Raw genomic sequence first — 27,342 nt, forward strand, 5'->3', positions numbered from 1 at the left:
TCAAGTCTCTAGGTGCAGCGGTTCTCAAGAAATGACATTTTCCTCGATATTTGTGCCGATTTTTGAACCCGATATCCTCACTGGCTCCGGTATGGGTTTTTGGAACCAAATGACCCAAAATTTATCCTGCTATGGTTTATTCTGTGTATATTTCCATATTCCATGCAAACATTTATAGATTTACAATTTTTTTGAAATAACACCCCTCCCTACTATTACTGTATATCACAGGTTGGGCTGGACTGTGCGTTGTTCCAGGTGTGCACAGCGGTGTGAACCCATGTCCTTGGCATTATAATGGTGTATGTGTGCTAACCTGTGTGAGCTGTTGCAAATGAACCTCACAAAATAAAATGATGTTGTCCGCCAACCACTGACAGTTGGTCACAGGCTATATAGTGATGATTGCACCAAAGCGGTGTCCACTCAAAACTGACCAATAAGCCTTTGTTTGATCTAGCAAAAACGAAAACACGGGGGCTTGAGCCTATCCCAGAAGTCATAGGGCATATGCAGCAGGGTACACCCTGGACAGGACGCCAGTCTGTCGCAGATTCACACCTGCATGCACACCTATGGACAGTTTAAAGTTTTAAATCTACCTAACCTGCATGTCTTCGGATGTTGGAGGATGCTGGAGCATCTGAAGAGAACCCACGCAAACACATGGAGAACATGCAAACTCCACACAGAAAGGACCAGGTGGGAATCGATGCCACCACCATCTTGCTGTGAGGTAACAATACTAACCACTAAGCCACCATCCTGCCAAAATAACTGAAATAACTTTAAAAAAAACTGAGAGAAAATGAGGGATAAGACTGTTAGAAACGTGGAGAACATCAGATCAGTTATGGACTTCATAACTGGTCTGATGCGCTCTCTCTCTCTCTCTCTCCACACACACGTATATAGTCACAAATTTGGCCACGGACATATCTTTACAGAATCAAAATTGCCTTAATTTTCCACTTCACCAGACATTTCTGAGGTTGGAATGTGTGACACTGGACTGACCCGATGTTATCATCCTGCACCAAAATCCTCCCTTCTCACAAAGTGACTGGTCTTCCAAACATTCCCTGACCAAATTTATGACATCTCTGGAAAGCTCCAACAAGCAGTCCCTATGGATCAAAGACATTTGCTGAAATCATGCCAGGAAATATCAACACCAAAGTACTCTGTAATCAATTTATATCATCTCACATCTCCTGAAGGGGTCCTCAAAGCATTCTTGTCATATCTTCATGCTTAAAAAGATCAGCTCAACCAGCCAGGTGACAAAAGATCAAAGGTCATGAAAATGGCCAACATTGGGATGGAGCCACAGTGTCCCCTTGTTGGGAAGAACATGGACAATGGCATGTGGGGGAAGTGATGGTCTAAGTGGTTAAGCGTTGGGCTTCAGACCAGAGGATCCTTGGTTCAAATCCCAGTCTGACCGGAAAATCACTAAGGGCCCTTGGTCAAGGTCCTTAATCCCTAGTTGTTCCCGGTGTGTAGTGAGCACCTCGTATGGCAGCACCCTGACATCGGGGTGAATGTGAGGCATTATTGTAAAGTGCTTTGAGCATCTGATACAGATGGAAAAGTGCTATATAAATGCAGTCCATTTGCCATGGACCCTTCAATACGTGAATACGTTATTTTTACAAAAGCAAGAAATTGTAATTTCTGTTCCTTTTGTAATTTTGAAGCAAAGACAAATTTAATCTGTTACATGTTTCTTTCCTGGGACGTTATGAGTATTCCTTTTAGAATTCTTGGTGCATGTTTAAATGTTATTTGTTGAATTATTAATGAATTGTCGTGGTGAAAACAATGTTTCTGTTAATCACTTCCCAGATTCTAGGATGGTTTAGAAGAAACTCAGTCAACTTGTATTTTGTTAGCCTGAAAAGAAAGAAGGTGTATATCATTCATTTTATCTGATTTGTTTTTCAAATAACTTTCTTTGGGATGAACCTGACGCCAAGTGGGCGGAGCCTCTTTGAAATGACACTGGAACAAAGAAACATTTTCTTCTTAAACTCTCTTGCACCCCTCTTCTTGGATTCATTTCAGCTCTCTTCTACACTCTCTACGTCCTTAGCTCGTGGCTTTTGTTTCATTGTTTCTTTTGATTCCTTGTGCTTCTTTCTTCTTTCATAACTTTCATAGTTTAATGTATCAGTTTTTAAGAACTTTTAAGACAAATTCTAAGTAGAATTGTTCTCAGAATTAAGAACTAAGAATGAATTTGCGACTCTCCTAATTCTCCAGATTCTCCAAATTCTTCATCCTTCATTCATCTTAATACCAAAAATGTTTTTGTTAACTTTGTGAAATTTTTGCAAAAGTTCAAGACTTTGCAAAGAAAGTTGTGGAGAAAAATCAAACACTTTAAATTGATCTTCCACAAGTTTTGGAAGCTGCCAAAGCATTTTGATAGCAAACACCAAATTCTTCATCCCAGGTCGGTCGGTGAACCAAGCTCCTACGGAGCCGCCAAACTGTCACGTTCAGTCCTGCTGGGAAAACGAGCCTGTAGATATCTGAGAGACCTGGTGGGTTTACAACCACGGAGGTCAATTAAAAAAAGCCAGCAAAGGGATCAGACCAGAAAGCTCACTACACCCGGTCCAAAGGACCCAGGTAAGTGAACCTTTAAGTGTTCCAATGGTCTTTGCTCTCAGTAATGTAAAGTGGCTTTCTATGGTTAATTTTTTTAATAATAATAACAATAATTTATGAGCCCAAAATTCACCACTAAATTACAACCAGGTCTGTTCTTAGTAAATGTCATTATTCCTTTCTTTCATTTCTCTTGCTTTCCACATCTTATCATCAACATATCATCTCAGTCACGTGTTTGTACCTGTACATATGTAAATAAAGGTGTAAATATTATGCCAGTTGTTTTTCTTGTGTCCAGTTGAAAACAGATGCTTAGTCAATCGGTATGAACAGTCAATAGATGAGCCAAAAGGTAACAATTTAATGTTGTGAATGTGCACGACGAAATACAGACAATCACAGAATTAGTCAATATACAGAGGTGACGTATGGGCAGGCTCAAGGATAGAAGACGTCTGTCCAGAGAAGAGTCGGGTCCCACACGATTTCCACTGCCAACGGATCTGAAGCACGCCGGAGTCGCCAAGTCCTGAGTCCCCAGGTGGCCACCGTCTCCAGCTGTCAGATCTGGTACTGCTGGCAGGAGGCAGAAACAGTTAATGGTGGGTGTGTGTGCACACACCCAGCAAACAGTCAGCAAAAATGTTCTCTCTCTGCAGTCCGGTGGGAATAACACCTCCACCTCAATCACAAGTTCACAGTCATGCAAGGTTAGTCTCCTACTTTATTGCAGTTCGGAGTAAGAAGTGAAATCCGTTCACTTCTTCACCATCCACGAACTCGGCAGTAAGTAGCAAGCGAACACCTGCAAACACAGTCAGAATTGCGAGAGAAAAACAACGTGCTTTTAGCACAAACACGGTTGAGAATTTACCTTCGGGTAGTCGATATCTCGGCAGTTAGGTGGAGAAGCTGCCCGGCTTATATGGTGGTGGTGGTTGATGAGTGACAGCTGGGGTTGATGATGAGTGACAGCTGCCACTCCCGGTTGCTCCTGGGGCGGATGCGCCCTCTCGTGCCTGAAGCCCGCACTTCAGGCAGGGCGCCCTCTGGTGGTGGCCAGCATTACTTCCTCTTCAGCAGCCCACACAACAGGACCCCCCCTCAACGGGCGCCTCCTGGCGTCCGACCAGGTTTGTCGGGATGACGGGCGTAGAAGTCGGCCAGGAGGGCCGGATCCAAGATGAAGCTCCTCTTCACCCAGGAGCGTTCTTCGGGACCATAACCCTCCCAGTCCACCAGATACTGGAACCCCCAGCCTTTCCGACGGACGTCCAGGAGCCTGCGAACCGTCCATGCAGGCTCCCCGTCAATGATCCGGGCAGGAGGCGGTGCCGCTTTACTGCGGCAGGACTGAGGGCCTTGAGGATCTTGAATGGTCCGATGTAAAGGTCTTTCAATTTGGGGGAGTCCACCTGTAAGGGAATGTCCTTAGTGGAAAGCCACACCTCCTGCCTAGGCTGATATGCAGGGGCCGGGGATCGCCGGCGGTCTGTATGGGCCTGGACCCTCATCCGGGTCTTCAGCAGGGCAGAACGGGCGGTGCACCACACCCAACGACATCTGCGAAGATGGGCCTGGACTGAGCTCTCCCTCCACCACAGGAAACAATGGGGGCTGGTACCCCAAATATACTTCAAACGGGGAGAGGCCAGTGGCTGAAGACACTTGACTGTTATGGGCGTACTCGATCCAGGCCAGATGGTCACTCCAAGCCACCGGGTGCGCGGAGGTCACACAGCGGAGGGCCTGTTCCAGTTCTTGATTTGCCCGCTCTGCCTGTCCGTTGGTCTGTGGATGATACCCGGACGAGAGGCTCACGGTGGCCCCCAGTTCCCTGCAGAAACTCCTCCAGACTTGAGAGGAGAACTGAGGACCACGATCTGAGACAATGTCAGTTGGTATCCCATGCAGACGCACGACATGGTGGACCAGGAGGTCTGCTGTCTCATGGGCCGTTGGGAGCTTCGGGAGGGCCACGAAGTGGGCCGCCTTGGAGAACCAGTCCACTATCGTGAGGATGGTAGTATTGCCCTGGGACAGTGGGAGACCTGTGACGAAGTCCAGGCCGATGTGGGACCAGGGGCGATGTGGCACAGGTAACGGCTGGAGGAGTCCTTGTGTCTTTCTGTGGTCTGCCTTGCCCCTGGTGCAGGTGGTACAGACCTGGACGTACTCCCGGACGTCGGCTTCCATAGATGCCCTCTAGAAGCGCTTCCGGACCACTGCCACGGTTCTTTGCACCCCTGGGTGACAGGAGAGCTTGGAACCATGACAGAAGTCCAGAACGGCAGCCCTGGCCTCTGGTGGGACGTACAGTTTGTTTTGCGGGCCAGTTCCGGGTCCGGGTTCCGTGTCAGGGCCTCCCGGACGGTTTTCTCCATGTCCCAGGTGAGGGTGGCCACGACAGTGGACTCGGGGATGATGGTTTCCGTTGGATCTGACAGCTCGGGTTTGACTTCCTCTTCGTGAACCCGGGACAAGGCGTTGGATCGTTGGTTCTTGGTCCCGCGGTGGTAGGTGATCTGGAAGTCAAAACGCCCGAAGAACAATGACCAGCGGGCTTGCCTGGGGTTCAGACGCTTGGCGGTCCGGATGTACTCCAGGTTCCGATGGTCCGTGAAAACCGTAAATGGCACCGCAGCTCCCTCCAACAGATGTCTCCACTCCTCAAGAGCCTCTTTCACCGCAAGGAGCTCACGATTGCCCGCGTCATAGTTTCGCTCAGCCGGGGTCAACCTGCGGGAGAAATAGGCACAGGGGTGGAGAACCTTATCGGACTCCCTGCTATGGGACAGCACGGTTCCTATCCCTGAGTCAGAGGCGTCCACTTCAACAATAAACTGGCAGTTTGGATTGGGCTGCACCAGAACTGGCGCAGTCGAGAACCGGCGCTTCAACTCCCTAAACGCGGCTTTGCACCGATCCGACCAGGTGAAGGGGACCTTAGAGGAGGTCAGGGCTGTCAGGGGGCCAACAACCTGACTGTAGCCCTTAATAAACCTCCTGTAGAAATTTGCAAAGCCGAGGAACTGTTGCAGCTTCCTACGGCTTGTTGGTTGGGGCCAATCTCTCACCGCCGCAACCTTGGCCAGATCAGGGGCGACGGAGTTAGAGGAGATTATGAACCCCAGGAAGGACAAAGAAGTGCGGTGGAACTCGCACTTCTCGCCCTTCACAAACAGCCGGTTCTCCAACAACCACTGCAGGACCTGACGTACATGCTTAACATGAGTCTCAGGATCCGGGGAAAAGATGAGGATATCGTCCAGGTATACGAAGACGAATCGGTGCAGGAAGTCCCGCAAGACGTCATTTACCAAGGCTTGGAACGTCGCGGGGGCGTTAGTGAGGCCGAACGGCATGACCAGGTACTCAAAGTGACCTAACGGGGTGTTAAATGCCGTCTTCCACTCGTCTCCCTCCGGATCCAAACCAGGTGATAAGCGTTCCTAAGATCCAGTTTGGTGAAAAGTTTGGCTCCATGCAGGGGCGTGAACACAGAATCTAACAAGGGCAACGGGTATCGATTATGAACCGTAATCTCATTCAGCCCCCTGTAATCAATGCATGGACAGAGTCCGCCGTCCTTTTTGCCCACAAAAAAGAAACCAGCACCCATCGGGGAGGTGGAGTTCCGGATCAACCCGGCAGCTGACGAGTCCCAGATGTAGGTCTCCATTGATTCGCGCTCTGGACGTGAGAGGTTGTACAGTCTACTGGACGGGTACTCGATGCCCAGGATCAAATCAATGGCACAATCCTACGGCCGGTGGGGGGGAAGAATGAGTGCCAGATCTTTGCTGAAGACGTCAGCAAGATCATGGTACTCCTCAGGCACCGCTGTCAGATTGGGAGGGACTTTAACCTCCTCGTGAGCACTCAAACTGGGGAGAACCAAGGATCCTAAACATTCCCGGTGGCAGGTTTCGCTCCACTGAGCCACAACCCCAGACGGCCAATCGATCCAGGGATTGTGTTTAATCATCCATGGAAAGCCCAAAATTACACGGGAGGTAGAAGGAGTCACATAGAACTCAATCTCCTCCCGATGATTCCCAGACACCACCAGAGTTACTGGTTGTGTCTTATGTGTAATTAAGGGGAGAAGGGTGCCATCTAGCGCTTGAACCTTCAAAGGTGAAGGACGTGCCACCAGAGGGAGCCCTACTTCCCTTGCCCATCTGCTATCCAGCAGATTACCTTCGGACCCCGTGTCCACCAGTGCTGGGGCTTGAAGGATTAAATCCCCACTCAGGATTGTGACCGGGAGATGTGCGGATATTCGTGTGTGTCCCACATGGATTTCCTGGCCCACCCTTAGCCCAGTCTCTAAGGGTGGGCATTGGTGTTTAACCGTTTGGGGCAGTCTTTCTGTACATGCTCGCTCGAGCCGCAGTAAAAACACTCCCCGCGGGCCAGTCTCCTCTGTCTAGTGGATGCTCTAAATTTAGCCCTGCTTGTGTCCATAGCATCATCAGCAGGGGGAGCTGCAACCGCATGGAGCGCTGAGGCTATGGAGCATGGGGAGGGCGTAACCCTTTCGGACCTGGAAGGGAGAGGGACAGCGCGTGCCGGCCACGTCCTTCATCTCGCTCCCGACGTCGTTCATCTAACCGATTGTCTAATCGTATAACCAGGTCGATGAGCCCATCTAAATCTCGCGGCTCGTCCTTAGCCACCAGGTGCTCCTTAAGGACCGACGACAGTCTGTTTACAAAGGCGGCGTGGAGTGCAGCAGTATTCCAGCCAGACCTCGCAGCCGCGATGCGGAAGTCGAACTGCATACTCAGCAATGACAGTAGCACTGTTGACGCGGTCTCGCCTCTGTTAGGGTGAATCAACAACCTGTCGGAACCCCTCACAAACCCAGTATATGTGGTTAGGAGCTGTGCATTCTGCTCCCAGAGCGCCGTAGTCCAGGTGCGTGCCTCACCTCGAAGCAAATTAATCACATAAGCCACCCGGCTGGAGTCCGATGCGTACATCACCGGACGCTGTGCGAAGACGAGCGAACACTGCATCAAGAGGTCCGCGCACGTCTCCACACTGCCTCCGTACGGTTCCGGGGGACTTATGTATGCTTCAGGGGACGGTGGGGGGGTTCGTTGAATGACCACTGGAATGTCTATATTTGGCACCAGGGCCGCAGGAGGAGGAGCTGCAGCCGTGCCCTGAGCGCGATTGAGTATGACATTCTGCTCGGTCATTAAATCTAACCGAGCAGTGAAGGCGGTGAGGATTTGCTGCAACTCACCAACCATGTCTCCTGCTGGTGCCTGTGCACCCTGCTCTTCCATTGGTAGCTCAGCCGATGGTTGACGCCCCTCGGAATCCATGACGTTGGCCGAGATATCCTGTTGGGAAAGTGTAGTGACACGGACCCACAACAGGGGGCGTAAATGAACGTTCAATAGATGAGCCAAAAGGTAACAATTTAATGTTGTGAATGTGCACAATGAAATACAGACAATCACAGAATTTGATATTAGTCAATATACAGAGGTGACGTGTGGGCAGGCTTGAGGATAGAAGACGTCTGTCCAGAGAAGAGTCGGGTCCCACACGATTTCCACTGCCAACGGATCTGAAGCACGCCGGAGTCGCCAAGTCCTGAGTCCCCAGGTGGCCACCGTCTCCAGCTGTCAGATCTGGTACTGCTGGCAGGAGGCAGAAACAGTTAACGGTGGGTGTGTGTGCACACACCCAGCAAACAGTCAGCAAAAATGTTCTCTCTCTGCAGTCCGGTGGGAATAACACCTCCACCTCAGTCACAAGTTCACAGTAATGCAAGGTTAGTCTCCTACTTTATTGCAGTTCAGAGTAAGAAGTGAAATCCGTTCACTTCTTCACCATCCACGAACTCGGCAGTAAGTAGCAAGTGAACACCTGCAAACACAATCAGAATTGCAAGAGAAAAACATTGTGCGTTCAGCACAAACACGGCTGAGAATTTACCTTCAGGTAGTCGATACCTCAGCAGTGAGGTGGAGAAGCTGCCCGGCTTATATGGTGGTGGTGGTTGATGAGTGACAGCTGGGGCGGATGCGCCCTCTCGTGCCTGAAGCCCGCACTTCAGGCAGGGCGCCCTCTGGTGGTGGCCAGCAGAACCTCCTCTTCAGCGGCCCACACAACAACACTAATAATGGTGTATAATTCAAGGATTCAAAAGGAGTTTATTGTCATATGCACAGAGGAACATGTTCCCTGCACAATGAAATGTGTTTACTGCATTTTTACCCATCCTAATTGCCAGTTAGGAGCAGAGGTCACCTTTTTTGGCGCCCGGGGACCAGCTCCAGATGTATATCCCTGCCCTAGGTCATGAGCAGGGCTGAGCAAACCTTGACGGGCCTCATGACACACTTAACAAACAAAACACACATAAGCCGGTCCGGTACATGAACACATATAAAAGCACACACAAGGTAAGAATTGGGGAAAGAAAAACCTCCATTGCTGCTGTGTTGAACTCACGCAGCACCACTGGAGAGCAAAAAAAAAAACCCATAGCACAGAAAAACAGTCATAACAAAAAACAAATCACAACAGACGACAGACGACAGCCGAGACTTGAATGTGTCCAGTGTCCAGACAGACAGCCCGGAAGGCCGCACGTGAGGAGCCATCGACAGGCCTTATCTGTCCATCCTGGGGGGGATCCCAGTCCTGAATCAGTCCACCAGAGTCTCAAGGTCCCACAGTCAACATCTCTGGACTGGGAAGGGAAGGAGGGAGGGGGAAGACGAAGAGGCGGGGGGAGACGAGGAGCAAGGCTATCAGGAGTGTTCCTCGGGGGAGGATTTTATCCAGCGGCCTTGAAGGACAGCTGGTGTTTGGAAACCAAATAGATATCCAGATTAACAGACGCCTGGCAGATTCCACAGACTGAAACTTCAGCGTGGCTCCCAAATACATCTGAATAGAGGAGATGTGGTCTTACTGACGATCAAAGCGGTTTTCCAGTGCAGCCATTCTCCCCAAGATGGATTCCAACGTGCGGTTGACACCTGCCGACTGAGCTGACATTGCCCTTCCAATCGAATCAATCATGTGGGGCAGCCTGGACCTGCCAATTAATGCCGCCTCCACCTTCTTAATTTTCCGGTAAACCAGTGCTATGTCCACCCCACACAGCAGAAACCCGGTCACCACAGCTCCAAATAAGTAAACATCTTCAACATCCTCCACAGACAACGTGTACAGGCACATGACTTGCCAACAAAGTGTATAATGAACAACTCTTTATTTACAGTCACCTACAGTTGTTGTGATTTGTGATTATTGTGATTTGTTAGAAGAAGATTATTGAGGCAAATTCACCATAACGTGCTAATTAACATGTGATTTCATTAATTATTTGATTAGTGTTAATTAATTTAGCTGTCATGAAATGTTTGTAGAGATGCTGCATTTATTTGATTTTTGAATTATTTTTGGCCATTTGTGTTCAGAAAATTTGATTCCAAGATTTGGCCCATGTCTCACAGGTAATTTTCTGAAAAAATGTGAGTGCCTTTGAGAAAACGAGTGAACAAGTCACATTTAATTTCAGTTATTTCTATTACTCATGGTTATTTTTGTTCATGGCACAAACTAGCATTACCAACTTGCGTGGAGGGTTTACATACGCACAGAATATATATATACTCGATGGCCATCTGATGTAGACTCTCCATTATGTTCAAATGAAAACTTTTCGGCCAACCGGAACTGGTTAGCGACAAACTCTTGCTTGAACAGAGTCTCCATTAGTCCTAGCCCTGGTGTTTACCCTTCATTATACTTCAAAATAAGAATTCACAACAGCCATTTCTGTTATGTGGGCCGCTGAAGAGGAGGTACTGCTAGCCCACCACCACCAGAGGGCGCCCTGCTTGGAGTGCGGGCTCCAAGCACGAGAGGGCGCCAGACCCAGAAGAAGTGACAGCTGTCACTCATCGCACCAGCTGTCACTCATCTACACCACTATATAAGCTGGACTGCAACTCCACCTCCCCGCCGAGAAATCGACTACCGAAGAGGTAATTTTCTCTGCTGACTCATATCGTTGAGTGATAATCTGAGCTTCTTTTGCAGCCGTTATCCTGTGGTGTTCGTCCTTGTCTGTGGGCTTGGCGTTTGGTGTGACAGTGATGGCTTCGCCTCACACCCCAAACCAGATAAGTGGATTAAACAGGAGCTGCACGAGTGTGTGATTGGAGGTGGAGGTGCTCCCTCCTAACTGTGTGCAGACTGTGGATTACTGAGTGTGCGGACTCACACTCATTCATCTTGTCTTTGCTTTCTGCCAGCAGTACCAGGGTCGACAGCCGAAGACGGAGGCCACCTGGGGACTCGGGACTTGGCGGCTCCAGTGTTCTTCAGACCGTTGGTGGTGGAAGCCGTGTGGGACGCGGCTTCTCTCTCGTCGGGGGTCTTCTATCTTCGAGCCTGCCCACACGTCACCTGGTGTTAATTGACTTTGCAAATTTTGTGTATTTAGTTGTGTGTTGTCACAACATTAAATTGTTACTTTTTGGCTTATTCATTGTCCGTTCATTTGCGCTCCCTGTTGTGGGTCCGTGCTACGACACCTTCCCAACACATTTCCATCAATTTTGCACAACCTGCTACCATCTGACCTTCCACATTCCTCCCTTTGATATCATATCTCCCCATCACCTCGGTTGCCTTCACCAACATGCCCATTGAGGTTTGCTTTAATCACCATGCTTTCTCACAACCTACTTGCGGGGCATATGTGCTGATGACATTCATCATCATCATCACCCTTTCCATTTCTAACTTCACACTCATCACCCTGTCAGATACTCACTTCAACTCCAACACACTTTTAATATTTCCTTCCTTTCCTTTCCCATTTCTCCTCCCATTCACACCATGATACAACAGTTTGAACCCATTTTCGATGCTCCTGGCCTCATTTTCATTCCACTCGGTCTCTTGAACCCACAGTACGTCTACTTTTCTTCTCCCCAGCATATCAGCCATCTCTCTCCTCCTTTACCAAACTGCCAACATTCAAAATCCCAGCTCTCACTTCCACACTTCTAACTTTCCTCCTCCCCTGGCACATTCTCTGCCTCTGCTCTCAATAGATGCTGAATTTCCACTCTGTTGGGCAACAGCACTGGTGGCAGTTATTCTTAACCGAGACATAGACTGATCCAGCACAGAAATTCAATTTGTGATCTGCATGCTTGGTTTGGAAAAATTTACGCTGGATGCCTTTTCTGAAGAAAACCTACTCATTTATTTGCACTTGGAACTGGTGCTTTGAAGGCACAAGCTTTTGCACCCAATGATGCTGATATTTGACAAAATGTATGGCGTACACCCTTCCTGTTTCTACCCTCTGCATTTACCCAAGATTGGGACTAGCACCCAGAATGCACTGGATGCACCCCCCATGTGGCTGAGTTCATATTACTGGTCCCACATTAATATTAATGTATTCATTTTCAGCATTTATTTCTTGAAAGAAGGTTTTGTCTCATATGACATAATAGACAAAGGTGAGGACTCAGAAGAATCAATTGTTGATGTTTTAATATGACTAAGATTCTAAGGTGTGTCAAGTGGATGTTGTGATGTATTAATAGATAATAGATAATAATGATAATAATAGGTATAATAATAATAATAATAATAATAACAACACTATCACTAATTAATAAAACTTAAATTAATTCCTAAAATACACAAAATGATTAAAACATCAAACAATAAACATTTCCCACATTAACAATCATAAGTAGCCAAGAAAAAAAATATGTAGTAGCGCTAGTCACAGCCTGTCTGCTCTGTGTAAGCCTGATTCTGTCAGATCTCAGAAGCTAAGCAGTGTGGGATCTGGTTAGTACTTGGATGGGAGACCTCTTTGGAACACAGGCGGCTGTGTGTGTTTCTCCAGGTAACACTGGAGTTGCGTCAGGAAGGAAGGGCATCCGGCGTAAAACTTGTGCCAAATACCAATGCGGATCTGGCTGTATCCGCTGTGATGACCCCAAACAAAACTGAAGCAGCCAAATGGACAACAACAACAACAGTAGCACCAGTCACTTCTTCAGTTTAAGTTAAGTCTTTCTTGCTAGTACGATATACAAAGGCTTTCCATCATCATCATTCTGGGAACCTAATTCCTTCTTTTCTGCAGTGGACAGTTTTCATGAACAGAGTGACCATGCAAGAAGAAATGTAGTGAGGGAAGCCACCAAGACAACCGTAATAATTCTGAAGGAGTTACAGACCTCTGTGACTATGATTGGCAAATCTCTGCTCAATATTATTTGCTGCATCACCAAGCTTCATAGTGGAGTGACACAGAGAAGGATTTTAAGTTGTTGAATGTCAGCTACAGTGTTGCCAGAAGGCATGTGGGAGACTTTAGCCTAGATTTGAAATGTTTTCTTGTGTAAGTCTTTCACTGTGGTACTTCACCAACAAGCTGTGGTGCAACTGACAAACATTGCAACATTCCCGTTACTCCAGTCACATCCACAGAAGAACATAACTTGTTCAGATTTGTCACCATTATCTTGGTGGCTCCCCTCACTAGTTCACCTTTAACAAAAAAAAAAAAAAGGCATTAATTATTTTGGAATAACAGCTATTTTTATGCATTTTCAAAATCCATCAGCAAGTGAGAAAACAAATTATATGATTCTTGTTCATAGACACATGAACATTTCCATGTCCCATTATTCAGCTTCATGCAGCAAGGCAGAGAAAAGGAATACAGAAATAGAATAAACAAATTTTCCCTCAAAATTCTACACACAATACCCCATAATGACAACATGAAAAAATTTTTGAATTTTTGTTCAAATTTATTAAAACTAAAAACTAAGAACTCACATGTTTATAAGTATTTATACCCTTTGCGCAATACTTTGTTGATGCACCTTTGGCAGCAATTACAGCCTCAAGTCTTGTTGAATATAATGCCACAAGCTTGGAGCACCTATCTTTGGGTAGTTTTTCCCATTCCTCTTTGCACTTTTTAAACTTCATTTTTCACATTGTCATTATGGGGTATTGTGTGTAGAATTTTGAGAAAAAGTATGAATTTCATCTATTTTGGAAAAAGGCTGTAACATAACAAAATATGGAAAAAGTGAAGTGATGTGAATACTTTCCAGATGCACTGTAAATCAAGGCAAAAATATATTCAGCAAATCCTTATATTTTCAGTCATCAATTGTCTATATTTACTTATTCCAATTAAAGGTCACAGGGTCTGGAGACTAATTTAGGTTTATTAGAGATGTTTCAGCTTCAGAAGCAGCAGGAGTAGACAAAAACACAATTTTTACCATCTGTGGTTACAAACTGGGAGAAGTATTAATCAGGGTGAACATGTTGTGGAAGGGGATCATCATCAGTTCTTATCAAACAGCACAGGTTTGAAATAAATTCACTGCCCCCCAGAGGCACGAGCTGAAACAGGACAGCAGCTTGTGGGGTGCGTGCACGCTGCACACGCATCCACTGTGGGGTGACGAATACTGTCTCTTTTTATTTTTAATGCCTTATTTTGGAAACACACTGAATCAGGATGAGCAGGACCTCACCTCATTACATTAACATTTGTTATCCAGTCATTCCAGATTGTCATGATTGCTCCAGAATAACAAGAGTAATCTTCAAAAAAAAAAATCTTAAATTAAAAAAAATCTTTATGTCACCACAGTACTACAATAAAATATCAGCAGAGCACAATGTATAATGTCAGAGATCCTGAAAAAAAGATTATTATTGCATGTATTAAACAGTCAATTGAGACGAGAGAGCTCTACAGAAGTAACCACTTTATTCCGCGAGGTGGCAGCAGTCAGTTGATAAGACTGTGTTGGAGTTTGTTGTGTCCGCTTTAAATTCTTACATAACCCCGTGATACATTCAAATACTCCTCGGAAACTGTACCATCAGATTGTCACACGGGGAGATTCAGGAAACATTTTTTCGAGTGCCATGAAATTAATTGCTGGTGATTTAAAATTCTTGTGAAGCAGCACAAGTAGTTTGGTAACAGCTGCAATTTAGGAAGATTAAATTGATAAAATGTCTGCAATTTAAATGTATATTAAATGCCATAGTGTTTCTCGTGTTAAAATACAGATATGTACCATATGTTTTGGTATAGGTTCAATTGAGTTAACATCAATGTCGTAATTATGATTATAATGTGTGAATTTTGGATTGATCTGATGAAGAAGAAGTGTGTGTGCGTACACACACACACACACACACACACACACACACACACACACACACACACACACACACACACACACACACACACACACACACACACACACACACACACATATATATATATACTCAACAAAAATATAAACGCAACACTTTTGGTTTTGCTCCCATTTTGTATGAGATGAACTCAAAGATCTAAAACTTTTTCCACATACACAATATCACCATTTCACTCAAATATTGTTCACAAACTAGTCTAAATCTGTGATAGTGAGCACTTCTCCTTTGCTGAGATAATCCATCCCACCTCACAGGTGTGCCATATCAAGATGCTGATTAGACACCATGATTAGTGCACAGGTTAACTACTTTACGTCAACAGTTATGAATAAATTTACATGTGCCATACATTTTATTTTATCATGTAAATTTCTATTAAAAAATTAAGAATACTACTTTAAATATTCCCATACACAGCAAATGTGCTTTAATGAGTCTAGATTAATAATATAATAAATAATAATTAATATAATAATTCCAAAGCCTTATTATTTTGCTTGGAAAAATATTTTAATTATACTAGAATATTCCAAATTCAATACATTTTGATGTGATCTGTGAAATGATTATTTGTGATGTGTTGGTGAAAATCGTTGCAGAGTCAAAAACACATGTTCAGCCGTTGTTAACAGTTGCTCCAAGAATGGGGCTGAAAGCAGAATTGATTTGGCATTGGGATATGAGAGTATTACTATTGCCACTACTTCGTAGGTGCTTCCACAACGTTTGGAGCGTGAGATTTCCGACGGACTCGAAGGTAGCAGGATTTCACGTTAGCATCACATTTGCCCGACAGTCTGCTAACATGGAAGAAGTGACAGCGCGTTGAAGTGTTAAACTTCCGTTGTTTCTACTGACAATATAAATACTTTGTTGTTAGTTGCACTTTAGTTTATTCGCAGTGGTCAAAATGGTGAAAGAGCAGTTCAGAGAGACAGATGTGGCCAAGAAAATGTGAGTATGAGCATTAGCTCGACTAGCTCTGTAGCTAATTTCCTTATGTTTAAGATAAACTCGACTTTTAATGACAGCCGGTCCATCAAGCTTTTCTTTTACGTGGTGATGCTCCACTTGACTAACGTGGACTGATGTAGTGGCAGAAAACTCTTTTATTGAACTGTTTTTCTTCACGTATTTACTTGTTTAGTCCCCGATCACGTTAGCAAACTGTTTTCTGAAGCCTAGGTTACATTTCTGAAGCATTTATCACATGGACAAAACTCAAAATGTTTGTGGATATTAAAAAATTATCTTAGTATTTTCTTTTAAAAAAATATTGCAAATTGTGAGTCAGTCCATATAAAATAGAAAAAAACATGCATTTTTTAATGAATCTTAAAAATAAATTAAAATAAAAACACTGAAACACTGAAAATGATGCTTAGTTGACTAAAAATGTTCTAACTTGTATAATTTCTCAGAATAAATTTGGTGGAAAAACAAAGGTGTGGTGAATGTTACAAACATCAGCAGAGATAACTACATCAAGTTCAAAATACCCTGGATGGAGATATTTTACTGCAACAAAACACACTTTAGTAGTTTTTATATTGATATTAAAACAGGGATGTTTGGAATAGGTTTATGTGGTGTTGTGCTAATCCCTCGGAGGTGAGGACGATTGCCGCGTGGTCGATTCTTTGATGTAATGGTGGAATTTGACATCCAGGTCCGATTCAGAGACGCCTGTGTGTGGCGTTTGTTTAACATGGGAATGTCATTTCACACTGACAAACACGCAGTCCTTGGCAGATCCTTGGCGTGGTCCGACTGGGAAATCCCTGACGATCAGGGTCTAAGAACCTGCTTCAGGCTTCATCCGCCTTCACAGCTGTTTAGTTATGTGCCATCACCTCGTCCACCTGATCCGCTATTGAGGACTTCTTGTTTCACCAGAGCCCCCATTAGCTGTCTCATATTCAGGGTTCCTGTTGGACTTTCATGGTTCCCGTCGAAGCCTTGTGGCACACCGTATTTCACCTCAACATACAATCCCCTACTTGATTCATTACCCTGTTAGGACATGGACAAGGGGCTGGATTTTGATGCCTTATAAAAACAGATGCTTGAGTTGATGTGATTATTACTGAAAGTAATTTTGAAATATTCCCATATACTGTATGTACCACCACTGGGCATATGTAGTGTCCATAGACAATGAAATACATCCCAAATGCCAAGATCTGTAGCAGAAATTGTGCTCAAATATTTTAGGATTAGTAAATGGACATATTGAAAATAACACAAGAAAATGTGGAATTTAAATGGAGATATTACATTGTAAAAAAAAATGGCCTCTGTGCAACAGAGATGGACCCCTGATTGTGAAAAAAGCTAATATAAAATTGTGTACACAGTGCTCTCTTAGCATCCTGATGTGGCAGAATAACAATAATTTTTTTTTTTTTAACTAAATTTGCAGTTGTCACAATTTTGCAATCTCATCCTGCCTTTGAAAATCCAGACTTGTAGCGGGTCCAGTTTGCATTTCCACCAGCGCCACTTACAACAACTTGACATCAAATCTGTGGTGCACAGGTTGCAGTCATAAGGAGGGCGTTAATTCTGTGTGTTTATTTTTGTATGTCACTGTTGAACCCCACATTCACAGCAGTATTCCCTGAAACGCTTCCTCTTCCAGTTCTCGCTGTATGAACTCTTGTGGATGGAAGATGACCTACAGGATAATACAGCGTATGTTCATTTTTAGGTATTATGTCTGTGTTTCATTTTGGCTTTTCATTTCATTCTTTACAGAAGCCACATCTGCTTTGGGGTGAAATCTCCTGAGCAGATGCGCCAGCAGGCCCACATCCAGGTGGTCAGTAAGAATCTGTACAGTCAGGACACCAAACACTCTCCACTGCCCTATGGCGTGTTGGACCACCGCATGGTATGGCAGCACTACACACAACTCCAGCTTTCTTGTGCTCCTGTCACACCTTGCTGATTTAGCGTGCGTATGCTGACCGTATTAAAAACACTGCCAGACGTGGGCGTACGTCTAATAAATTAATGAAGCTGTCACATCTTGACGATTTAACCAGTGTATACTGACATTCCTGTTTCCACCGAGTGGTTCGGGTCAGTACTGTGTGGTATTATAAGTGTCGGAACAGTTATGTCTGGCTTGGGTTGCATTTCTATCGCCGGCAGAACCCTTTGTTTGGCAGGTGGAACACTTAAATATTGACAAGCATGTTATTCACTGTGCGTACGGGATCACATGGCATCTCCACTGCACACGGAGGCAAAATAGAGTAATTTTAATATTATTTAATTTTATTCTATTTGATCTATGTTCGTCAAATCTCTGGCAAGTATATGACAATATTCTTCATTAACGCACTGTAACAGTGATTGATTGTCACATTAGTAATCATTCTGACCGTAAGAAGCATCAGTGTTGACATACTAACAGTACGTCACTGATTGGCAATATGTACCTGTGGTGTTTTAATGCAGGCCAGTGACATTTAAACACATTATGCCCATAACACAATGATATGACTGCACATCACATTGGTTCCTGATACAAGTGACTGATGATTGAACAGAAAAGGGGCTAAGAATTAATCAAATTTAGCATTTGGGGAGCTCTCGGACTCGGGCATGACTTTCATGTGGTGTAGCCACTCTGCAAAAGCTGGGAGAAGTTGTTTTCAGATCTCAGTGCACTCCCAACCGTCTCAGCCTGCCACAGTGCTCAGCTCAGGTCAGCCTGGGACAGGGCCAGTGCATGCTGATGCAACTCCAAGCCCAGCAACCTTTGTGTACAACTCAGCGTTAAAAATCAAAAACCAAGTTGCGCTGCGCCTGCACCAGGCCATCCGCTGCCCACCTTGTATGTGAAAACTGTTTTAGTCTGCTCTGGAGAAAGGTAGGCATACAACATATGGTAACATTTCAAGGTTTCATGAAGCTAGAAAATCTCATCCTGATACAGGAATGGATCAAATAATATTGTGAGCTTTTATTTTTTAAAACAAAAAGAAAGAAAGAAAGAAAAGTTGGAGACCGATTTTTTTTTTCTTTCTTTCTTTCTTTTGGCATTAAATATAAATTTGTGAGCTTTTTTTATGTTTTTTTTAATGTTTTAATGTCAGTGGGAAAAGGGGGGAATTCTTATAGATCTCTGGTTTCAAGCCGCCTCTAAAAGCTCTGTGATCCCCTTTCAGGAACCATAGTCTAAAAATCAAAGAAAAACTGCTCTAAGCAGTCAAGAAAATGCATCATTGAGACAATAGTTTGTTAAACATCTGTTCTTTTAAGAGCAAATTGATGCATCATTAAATGTAATTTTCCTTATGGTTCAGTTTAATTTGATCTTTTTTAATTTGGATCTTTTTTATGTTGGCGTTAGCTCTGGGAAACAAAAGAAGAAAAAATATATTTTGGATAGTATCTATAAGTGTGGTATGGATTTTGCTTCATTCAATTTTGTTAAGAATTAAAAATTTGGGCTCAGTCTCACAATGCAAAATGTTGCAGTGCAGTTCATCGCTTTACATTTATTGCAGAATGGCTTCTAATGCTGTTACTCTTGTACTGTAAAATTTTGTTGTTATTCTTTGATTTGGAACCCGCCTGTGCTGGCATGTTTTCTGTAGGGCACCAGTGAGAAGGACCGGCCGTGTTTGACATGTGGGAAAAATCTGGCTGATTGTTTGGGACATTATGGCTACCTGGATCTTGAGCTGCCTTGTTTTCATGTTGGCTATTTCAAAGCAACAATCGGAATTTTACAGGTAAGTCTGCAGCCTCACAAGATTAAATGTGCATCTTAAACACTCACACCGGGGTGCTAAGTAAATGGTAAATGGACTGCATTTATATCGCGCTTTTCCATCTCCAGCAGACGCTCAAAGCACTTTACAATTATACCTCACATTCACCCATTCACACAGACACACTCACACACTGATGTCAGGGTGCTGCCACGCAAGGTGCTCACTACACACCGGGAGAAACTCTGGGATTATGGAGTTTGCCCAAGGCCCCTTAGTGATTTTCCGGTCAGGCTGGGGTTTGAACTGTGGATCCTCTGGTCTGAAGCCCAGTGCTTAACCACTAGACCATCACTTCCCCCTAATAAGTCCTAAAAGTCCTAAGCCCTAAAAAAAAAAAAAAAAAAAAAAAAAAAAAATGACACACACACAGTTCATTAAAATGACAAAATACTCAGCCACTGTGCTGCCTTTCTGACCTACAAGTTTGATTTTTGTTGGATTACCGACCGATAGGATGCTAACCCTATGTCGTGGCGTGGCATCTGTTGTAGTCGGCATCCGTTTACTGCGATATCTCAGAAACTGATAACTTTTTTCCTAATTTGCCAAGGGGTCATTGACATTGTTCCTGTCTAAAAATCATATTCATAGATTTGTTTGTTTGGAAATGGAGTCCATTTTTATGCCAAGCATGGCCTTTTGGTAACTCACAGGGCCCTTGGCACGCTAAACTTGTGACGTTTTATTTTATATATATATATATATATATATATATATATATATATATATACACATATATACACACACACACACACACACACACACGAGGTCTGTCCATAAAGTAACGGTCCTTTTTATTTTTTTCCAAAAACTATATGGATTTCATTCATATGTTTTTACGTCAGACATGCTTGAACCCTCATGCGCATGCGTGAGTTATCCACGCCTGTCAGTGACGTCATTCGCCTATGTGCACGCCTTGGGAAGGAGTGGTCCCGCCCCCTCGTCGGATTTTCATTGTCTGGAAATGGCGGAATGAAAAGGACTTTTTTTTCCATCAGAATTTTTTCAGAAGCTGTTAGAGACTGGCACCTGGAAACCATTCGAAAAATTTATCTGGCTTTCGGTGAAAATTTTACGGGCTTCACAGAGAATAAGGACTTTAACTACAGCTTTAAGGTCCCCTTTAAGGATGGTCGGTGCGCCGCGCTCCGAGCTGCGACGATGTGGCACAAGCCACCGGACCATTTCTAAACGGATGGCTCTGTGGATATGAGACCGTCGTGTGCTCTTTCTCTGGTTATCACAAGAGCTGAACATCAGCCATTTTCCGGCAGATTTCACTTTTAACAAGAGATTTTGTCATGGAAAGCCGCGCGGAGGCTTCGCGCGTCACGACCGATTCGCTTTGAAAGCGAGACAAAGGAACACCTCCGTTTCGGAGTGTTAGAGGACAAGTTGGGACATGCCTATCACGGCTTTCAGTGCTTACCAGTCGAGTGAGTATAAGAGAAATTGTGGAGAGCTGGACATGTCCCAAATTGTACTTGTTGTAACTATATATATATATATATATATATATATATATATATATATATATATATATATATATATATATATATATATATATATATATATATATATATATATATATATATATATATATATATATACAGTGGTGGGCACAGATAACCAAAAATTAACTTCGATAAAGATAAAACAATAAACCACCCAAAAATGTATCGGAAGTTACAGATAACTGATAAATTCCAATATTATCTCTGGCACATTTACAACTACTAGTAAAACAAATTTAATAGCTTCTAATAATATTAAAAGTAACAACAGACCCAAACAATGAGACCAAACGTTTTTCTTTCAACATTCTACCCCTGCTGGAAGCTCTTGCTTACTACAGCGCTCCCAGCACAGAGGCATCCCGAGAGCAGCCATAAAACCAGCTCTCTATCAATTAAAATGCTCCGGTCAGGTGGAGGTCTTGAAAAATAAAGTCATGCTGAGTTATGGTTTTGATTTATAAATAACATTAATACCAATAGAATAACTCCATTAATGTCAATTCTGTCATTTGTACAACGTTAAAATATAACATATCTTTTAATGTTGAATAATGCACTAATTCTGAGCTTTTGTAACAAACAGATCGCAAAGGATTCTGGGTAAAAGTGCCTCTGCTAAACACTGATTGGTTCAGTCATTCATTATGTAAACCAACACGTTAATGTGACGTCTGTCGTGTGTTGGTGTTTAAAGATAAATGTGCTTTTGTAAAATATTCCATTTATTTATTTGTAAAAACAGGCATTTTTCCGGAGCCCTGCAAGTGTCATCGCAAAATGTTTTGCATATGGAGAGAATGTGCGCACATTTTATGATGTTGTAAAATGTTTTACATTGTGCGAGATGATTTTTCATGCAGGAATTTTTTGGACCGAGTTTCAGGTTAATCGTGCGTTCTGCATCGTGTAGTGTCCATGCAGTATCAAGCTGCGGTCAACATCTGATGACCACCTCCTGATCGCCGATCGTATGGTCGAATGAGAATCAAACCTGTTTGATATATTATTGTGGTCGGCCGTCGTGAGGGTTTCCTGCTGCTGAAAGCTACGAGCATCCAAACGCTTGCACTGTGCCTGTGCAAACACTGCAGAGCTGGCTTGTAATGTTATTATTATATTATTATTATTATTTTGCTGTGTTTTTGTTTTTAAACTTCATTTGTAAAAAAAAAAAAAAAAAAAAAAAAAAAAAAAGCCATTTCCAAAGCCAAAAAGTTGATTTGACAATCATCTGATATAACCGGGGTCAAAATAAATAGAACACTGCCACTACTGGTTCCCAAACGCTTGGTACTTAGGGCGAATACTGCCATGAACACTACTGGCTAGTAGATGGCAGTAGAGGCCTTGAAAACAAAATTCCAGATAATCCCTGTCTGCTACATTTAAAATGCATGGAATTTAACAAACGCAAATATAAAACCAATGTCTATAAATGCAGAGAATATATTCAAGAGAGTTTTAGGTACTAGAGTTTAATGCTGTTGTCTGTGGAGCCTGAACAGAGTGTCTGAAATGCATTTGACCTGTCGTGACGTACTGAGATTACATCATCGTACCCATAAAGCACTGCAGGGCAGAGCATGTGCTCACAAAACCTTAAAAGGTAGCACATTACTTTAAAACTAAAACATATATCTGATATTTTCACTTTCTAAAACTTCAGACATGACAGTAATTTTAAATAACTTGTCCAAAATTAGTTTGGTTAAAATTTGAACCATAAGTTAAAAATGTATGCCTCTGGATGACTTAGGTGATATTGCCAGCATATCGGTATGGTGTTAAAGGAAATATTTTTTTGTTTTTTGGCTGTTTCTTCTTTGTCTGCAGAGGATTGAGACGCTTTTCATACAAGCAGTTCTCTTTTGTTTACGAAAGTTATAACTATGCGTCTGTTAGAAAACTTTTAACAGGTGGGTGCTGAACTGATTTTAAATTTTAACAATGCTTGTCGCTGTTCAGCTTTAACTTTTAAACCGATAAAGTAATCAGACAAAAATGAATCGGAAGATAATTGATCCGATAATGGTTTTTAAAGTTATCTAAAAAGATAATCCGATAATGAAAACATTATCTTCGATAATTATCTGTTATCGGATTATTGGAAGTGTGCCCATATATATATATATATATATATATATATATATATATATATATATATATATATATATATATATATATATCTTTTACATATTACAGTAAATTCACAGAATGCAGCAGCTGTGTGAAGCAATGACTCATGCTCGCCATTCTTTTTTGTGCATTTGCAGATGATCTGTAAGACATGTTCGAGCATCATGCTGACAAAAGAGGAGAAACTGCAGTTTCTCGATCAACTAAAACGTCCCAATCTGCCCTACCTTCAGAAACGAGGGCTGAAGAAAAAGATCTTGGATAAGTGCCGCAAACGCACAGTCTGTTTGAATTGTTCGGCATTTAATGGTGAGAGGAGACGTTTGTGTTTCTCATAGAGACTGTCATGACAGATTTCTCATGCTGCTCATCCTGATACAGCCATCCAAAAAAAAAAAAAAACCCTAACTGATTTGTGGGTCTTTTGTGTTGCTCTTAAGGACCGGTGAAGAAATGTGGCCTGCTTAAGATTCTACACGAGAGGTACAAAACGACCAAGAAGGTGGTGGAGCCGTTTGTGTCAGAGTTTCTGCAGTCTTTTGACATCGCTATAGAACACAACAAAGTGGTGGAGTCCTTGCTTACCAAAGCGCAGGTCAGCAAGTCACACGTTCACTATTCCCCCCTGGTGCCCTTTAATGACACAGATCAGTCTGGCATCAAGTCAGTATTTGTAAAACGTGTCTGTCGGAGGGATGTACTGTGCTGTAGAATATTTTACAGTGGATCAGTATCGGTTTTAAAAAAGTCCTTTCTTTTTCTTACTTTTTTATTTTTTACTTCCATGAATACTGTTGTCGTGAACCCATCATCATGAACACCATTAATAAAAGTTTGAAGGACGTCACTGCATCTTGAGAACTGACCCTGTGACGGCCGCTTTTGCCATCTTTTTTTGTGATGCTGCAGTTGAAAGCTGTCTTTATATGTCAGTATTTTGTTCCTACTACACTGACATACCTCCACCACTTCATACAGTGGGGAAAATAAGTGTTTGACCCCCTGTCAGTTTTGCAGGTTTTCCCACCTACAAGGAATGGAGATGTCTCTAATTTTTAATCGTAGGTACACGTCAACTGTGACAGACAGAATCTAAAAAAAAAATCCAGAAAATCACATTGTATGATTTTTAAATAATTAATGTGCATTTTATTGCATAAAATAAGTATTTGACCCCCTACCAACCAGCAAGAATTCTGGCTCTCACAGACCTGTTAATTTTTCTTTAAGAAGCCCTCTTATTCTGTACTCTTTACCTGTATTAATTGCACCTGGCCAGTCTCCAGACCTGAACTCAATAGAAAATCTTTGGAGGGAGCTGAAACTCCAAACCTGAAAGATCTAGAGAAGATCTGTATGGAGGAGTGGACCAAAATCCCTGTTGCAGTGTGTGAAAACTTAGTCAAGAACTACAGGAAACGACTGATGTCTGTAATAGCAGACAAATGTTTCTCTACCAATTGTTAAGCTCTGTTTTTGTAGGGGTCAAATACTTATTTTATGCAATAAAATGCAAATTACTTATTTAAAATCATACAGTGTGATTTACTGGATTTTTTTTTTTTAGATTCTGTCTCTCACAGTTGAAGTGTACCTATGATTAAAAATTACAGAACTCTCCATTCTTTGTAGGTGGGAAAACCTGCAAAACTGACAGGGGGTCAAATACTTATTTTCCCCACTATATATATATAATTGAAAATGTTATACAACACAATACAAAATAACTTCTGTGCCAAGGTGGAAAAGTTGCTTGGTTGCTGGTCTATTTTGGCTCAGATATTACTTTCCTTTCCAGGAAAATCTGAACCCTCTGGTGGTGCTGAACTTGTTCAAGCGAATTCCTCAGGAAGATGTTCCCCTGCTACTGATGAACCCAGAGGCTGGTAAACCTCCTGATCTAATTCTCACCCGTCTTCTCGTGCCTCCTCTCTGCATACGGCCCTCTGTGGTCAGCGACCTCAAGTCGGGCACCAATGAAGATGACCTCACCATGAAGCTTACCGAGATCATCTTCCTCAACGATGTCATCAAAAAGGTTAATATTTGTGTCTTCAAGTGGTTTTAACTCATCTCTCTCGGTATCCAAATGTGCTGTCAGTACCGCACCGGTAGTAAAAGTGGAACAGAACTAAGGCAGTGACAGGATTTTGTGTTTTTCTTAACTTGTTGCTTCACAATCGGGTTGAAAGCCTCCCTCTTTGCTCCGTGCTCGCTGTTTCACTGCACTGACATTCTCACCCTCACTCAGCAGAAAGTAGCATCTGAGTCCAAAAACACAGTCCTCCCCTTCGTGAAGATACTCTGTGTTATTGGTTGCCTGCAAAGATGCTTCAGTTATGTCACAGCGTCACTCATTCTAAAATCCTCTGAGATTTTCAAATTAAAAGATGCTGCTGTACAGGAAGAAAAAATAACACAATGCTAAAATACCCTCGGCCATATGAGCCTTGTGTTCTGTATTATTTACAGTTGTTTAATGAATTATTAAGCTCCTGTTGTCTTACATATAGTTTATATATGTTCATTAAAGCTCCTCATTAATCAGTCAATCAAAAACAATATTTACATTTTAACAGCGTCTGCAGGAGGCTTTGCGTGTGTATGTACATGAGCTTTTGACAAAAGTGAAAGTTATGCAAATCAAGGAATATTTGTAGATCACCGTCTGTGCATTTGGTGGTATTAATGAGACAAACGTAACTCCATAGGTAGTTAGCTATCAGCCTGTGACATCACCATGCTAACGTCCGCAAAATAAATTCAGAGGTGTTATTAGGTTGGTTCCAAAAACGGCGTTTTCAGTTTTAGAAGTGTTTATTTCTTGCTAGCTTTTAAACGTATATAAACACACAAAAAAAGTGGTTTTGGAGAGACCAGCCACTGATGTCATTGTACAGCTCTGTTCTGATTGGCTGTCACACCTGCCACTCAAAAACAAAACGGAACAGGTTCAAACAGAATGTGAGATTTTAAACTTAAAATACCTCTTAAAATATGTCAAGGTTAGCCATCTTTGAACTTGTCCAAGGTCTGTCTCCCAAGAATTTTCCCTGTGAATTTGAAGACTGGCAGTAATAGAACTGGACTTATGCTGAACACAGACAGACAGACGCAGGTCTTCGCAATACCCCATGGCCATATGTTGGCCTTGGGTAAAAATCATGGACACGGAGCCTTTAAGGTACAGGTAGCCGCTGTAGAGGACTTAAAGAGCCACATGCGGATCTGGAGCAGCGGGTTGCCGACCCCTGCAGTAATCATATATCAATTTTGGAGTAATGGATATGACTAAATCAATACACGGACCCCTGAATTGATCTGAAGGTACTATGAACCAGTTAAAGTAGCTTGTTTTTCTTCTTCATGCACTCATCCTATTTCACTGCTACTTCTGCTTCTTCAAACCTGTTAAAGTTCAAAGGCCAGCGTAAGGCCATCCTTAGAAAGGTTAAAGAAATGTTATCTTTATCAGATTTATACACCTTCACAAAAACTGATGATGGCTTTTTACACAGACCACAAGCTTTTCAGCATTAAAATTCTGACAGTTCGTTGACATTTAGTTTTTCTCTCCTTTATTCACCACAGTGCTCTTGTAATGTTTTTGTTTGCCCATATACAGTATTCAATCATTCAACAACTTTATTAATCTCACAAGGGGCAATTTAATTTGAGGGGTCCGTTTAGAAAAAAAATAACAATATATAACAACAATAAAACTAATAAAAACAAATAAAACAGACTCAAGAAGTTAAAATGAATAGCAAGAATAAATAAATAAATAAATAAAAACATGGCAGACCTACGGAGCATTTAAAAGTCGAATTGCCGAAGGTATAAATGACTTTAAAAACCGGTTGGATCTACATGCTAGGGATGCATAACGGCGTCCTAAAGGAAGCAGAGAAAACTCTCCTAAAAGAACATGACCTGACATGGACAAGATCATTTCAGCCTTGCGGAGGATCTGTTGATTACAAAAAGAGTGTAAGTCTCTT

At 42.8% G+C, this 27,342-nt stretch overlaps 1 protein-coding gene across 1 annotated transcript in view; it reads left to right on the forward strand.

Annotated features, from left to right (window-relative positions):
- Positions 1 to 15,664: 15,664 nt before the first annotated feature.
- Positions 15,665 to 27,342, forward strand: part of polr3a (polymerase (RNA) III (DNA directed) polypeptide A) — a 50,211-nt gene continuing 38,533 nt past the window's right edge. The window contains exons 1-6 of the mRNA XM_034193448.1: positions 15,665 to 15,849; positions 17,653 to 17,788; positions 19,506 to 19,643; positions 23,479 to 23,650; positions 23,782 to 23,936; positions 25,140 to 25,379. Coding sequence (XP_034049339.1) covers positions 15,806 to 15,849; positions 17,653 to 17,788; positions 19,506 to 19,643; positions 23,479 to 23,650; positions 23,782 to 23,936; positions 25,140 to 25,379 — 885 coding nt within the window. The 5' untranslated portion in view covers positions 15,665 to 15,805. The remainder of the gene's footprint in view (positions 15,850 to 17,652; positions 17,789 to 19,505; positions 19,644 to 23,478; positions 23,651 to 23,781; positions 23,937 to 25,139; positions 25,380 to 27,342) is intronic.

The sequence above is a fragment of the Thalassophryne amazonica genome, chromosome 18, assembly GCF_902500255.1.
Source record: "Thalassophryne amazonica chromosome 18, fThaAma1.1, whole genome shotgun sequence".
Lineage (NCBI taxonomy): Eukaryota > Metazoa > Chordata > Actinopteri > Batrachoidiformes > Batrachoididae > Thalassophryne > Thalassophryne amazonica.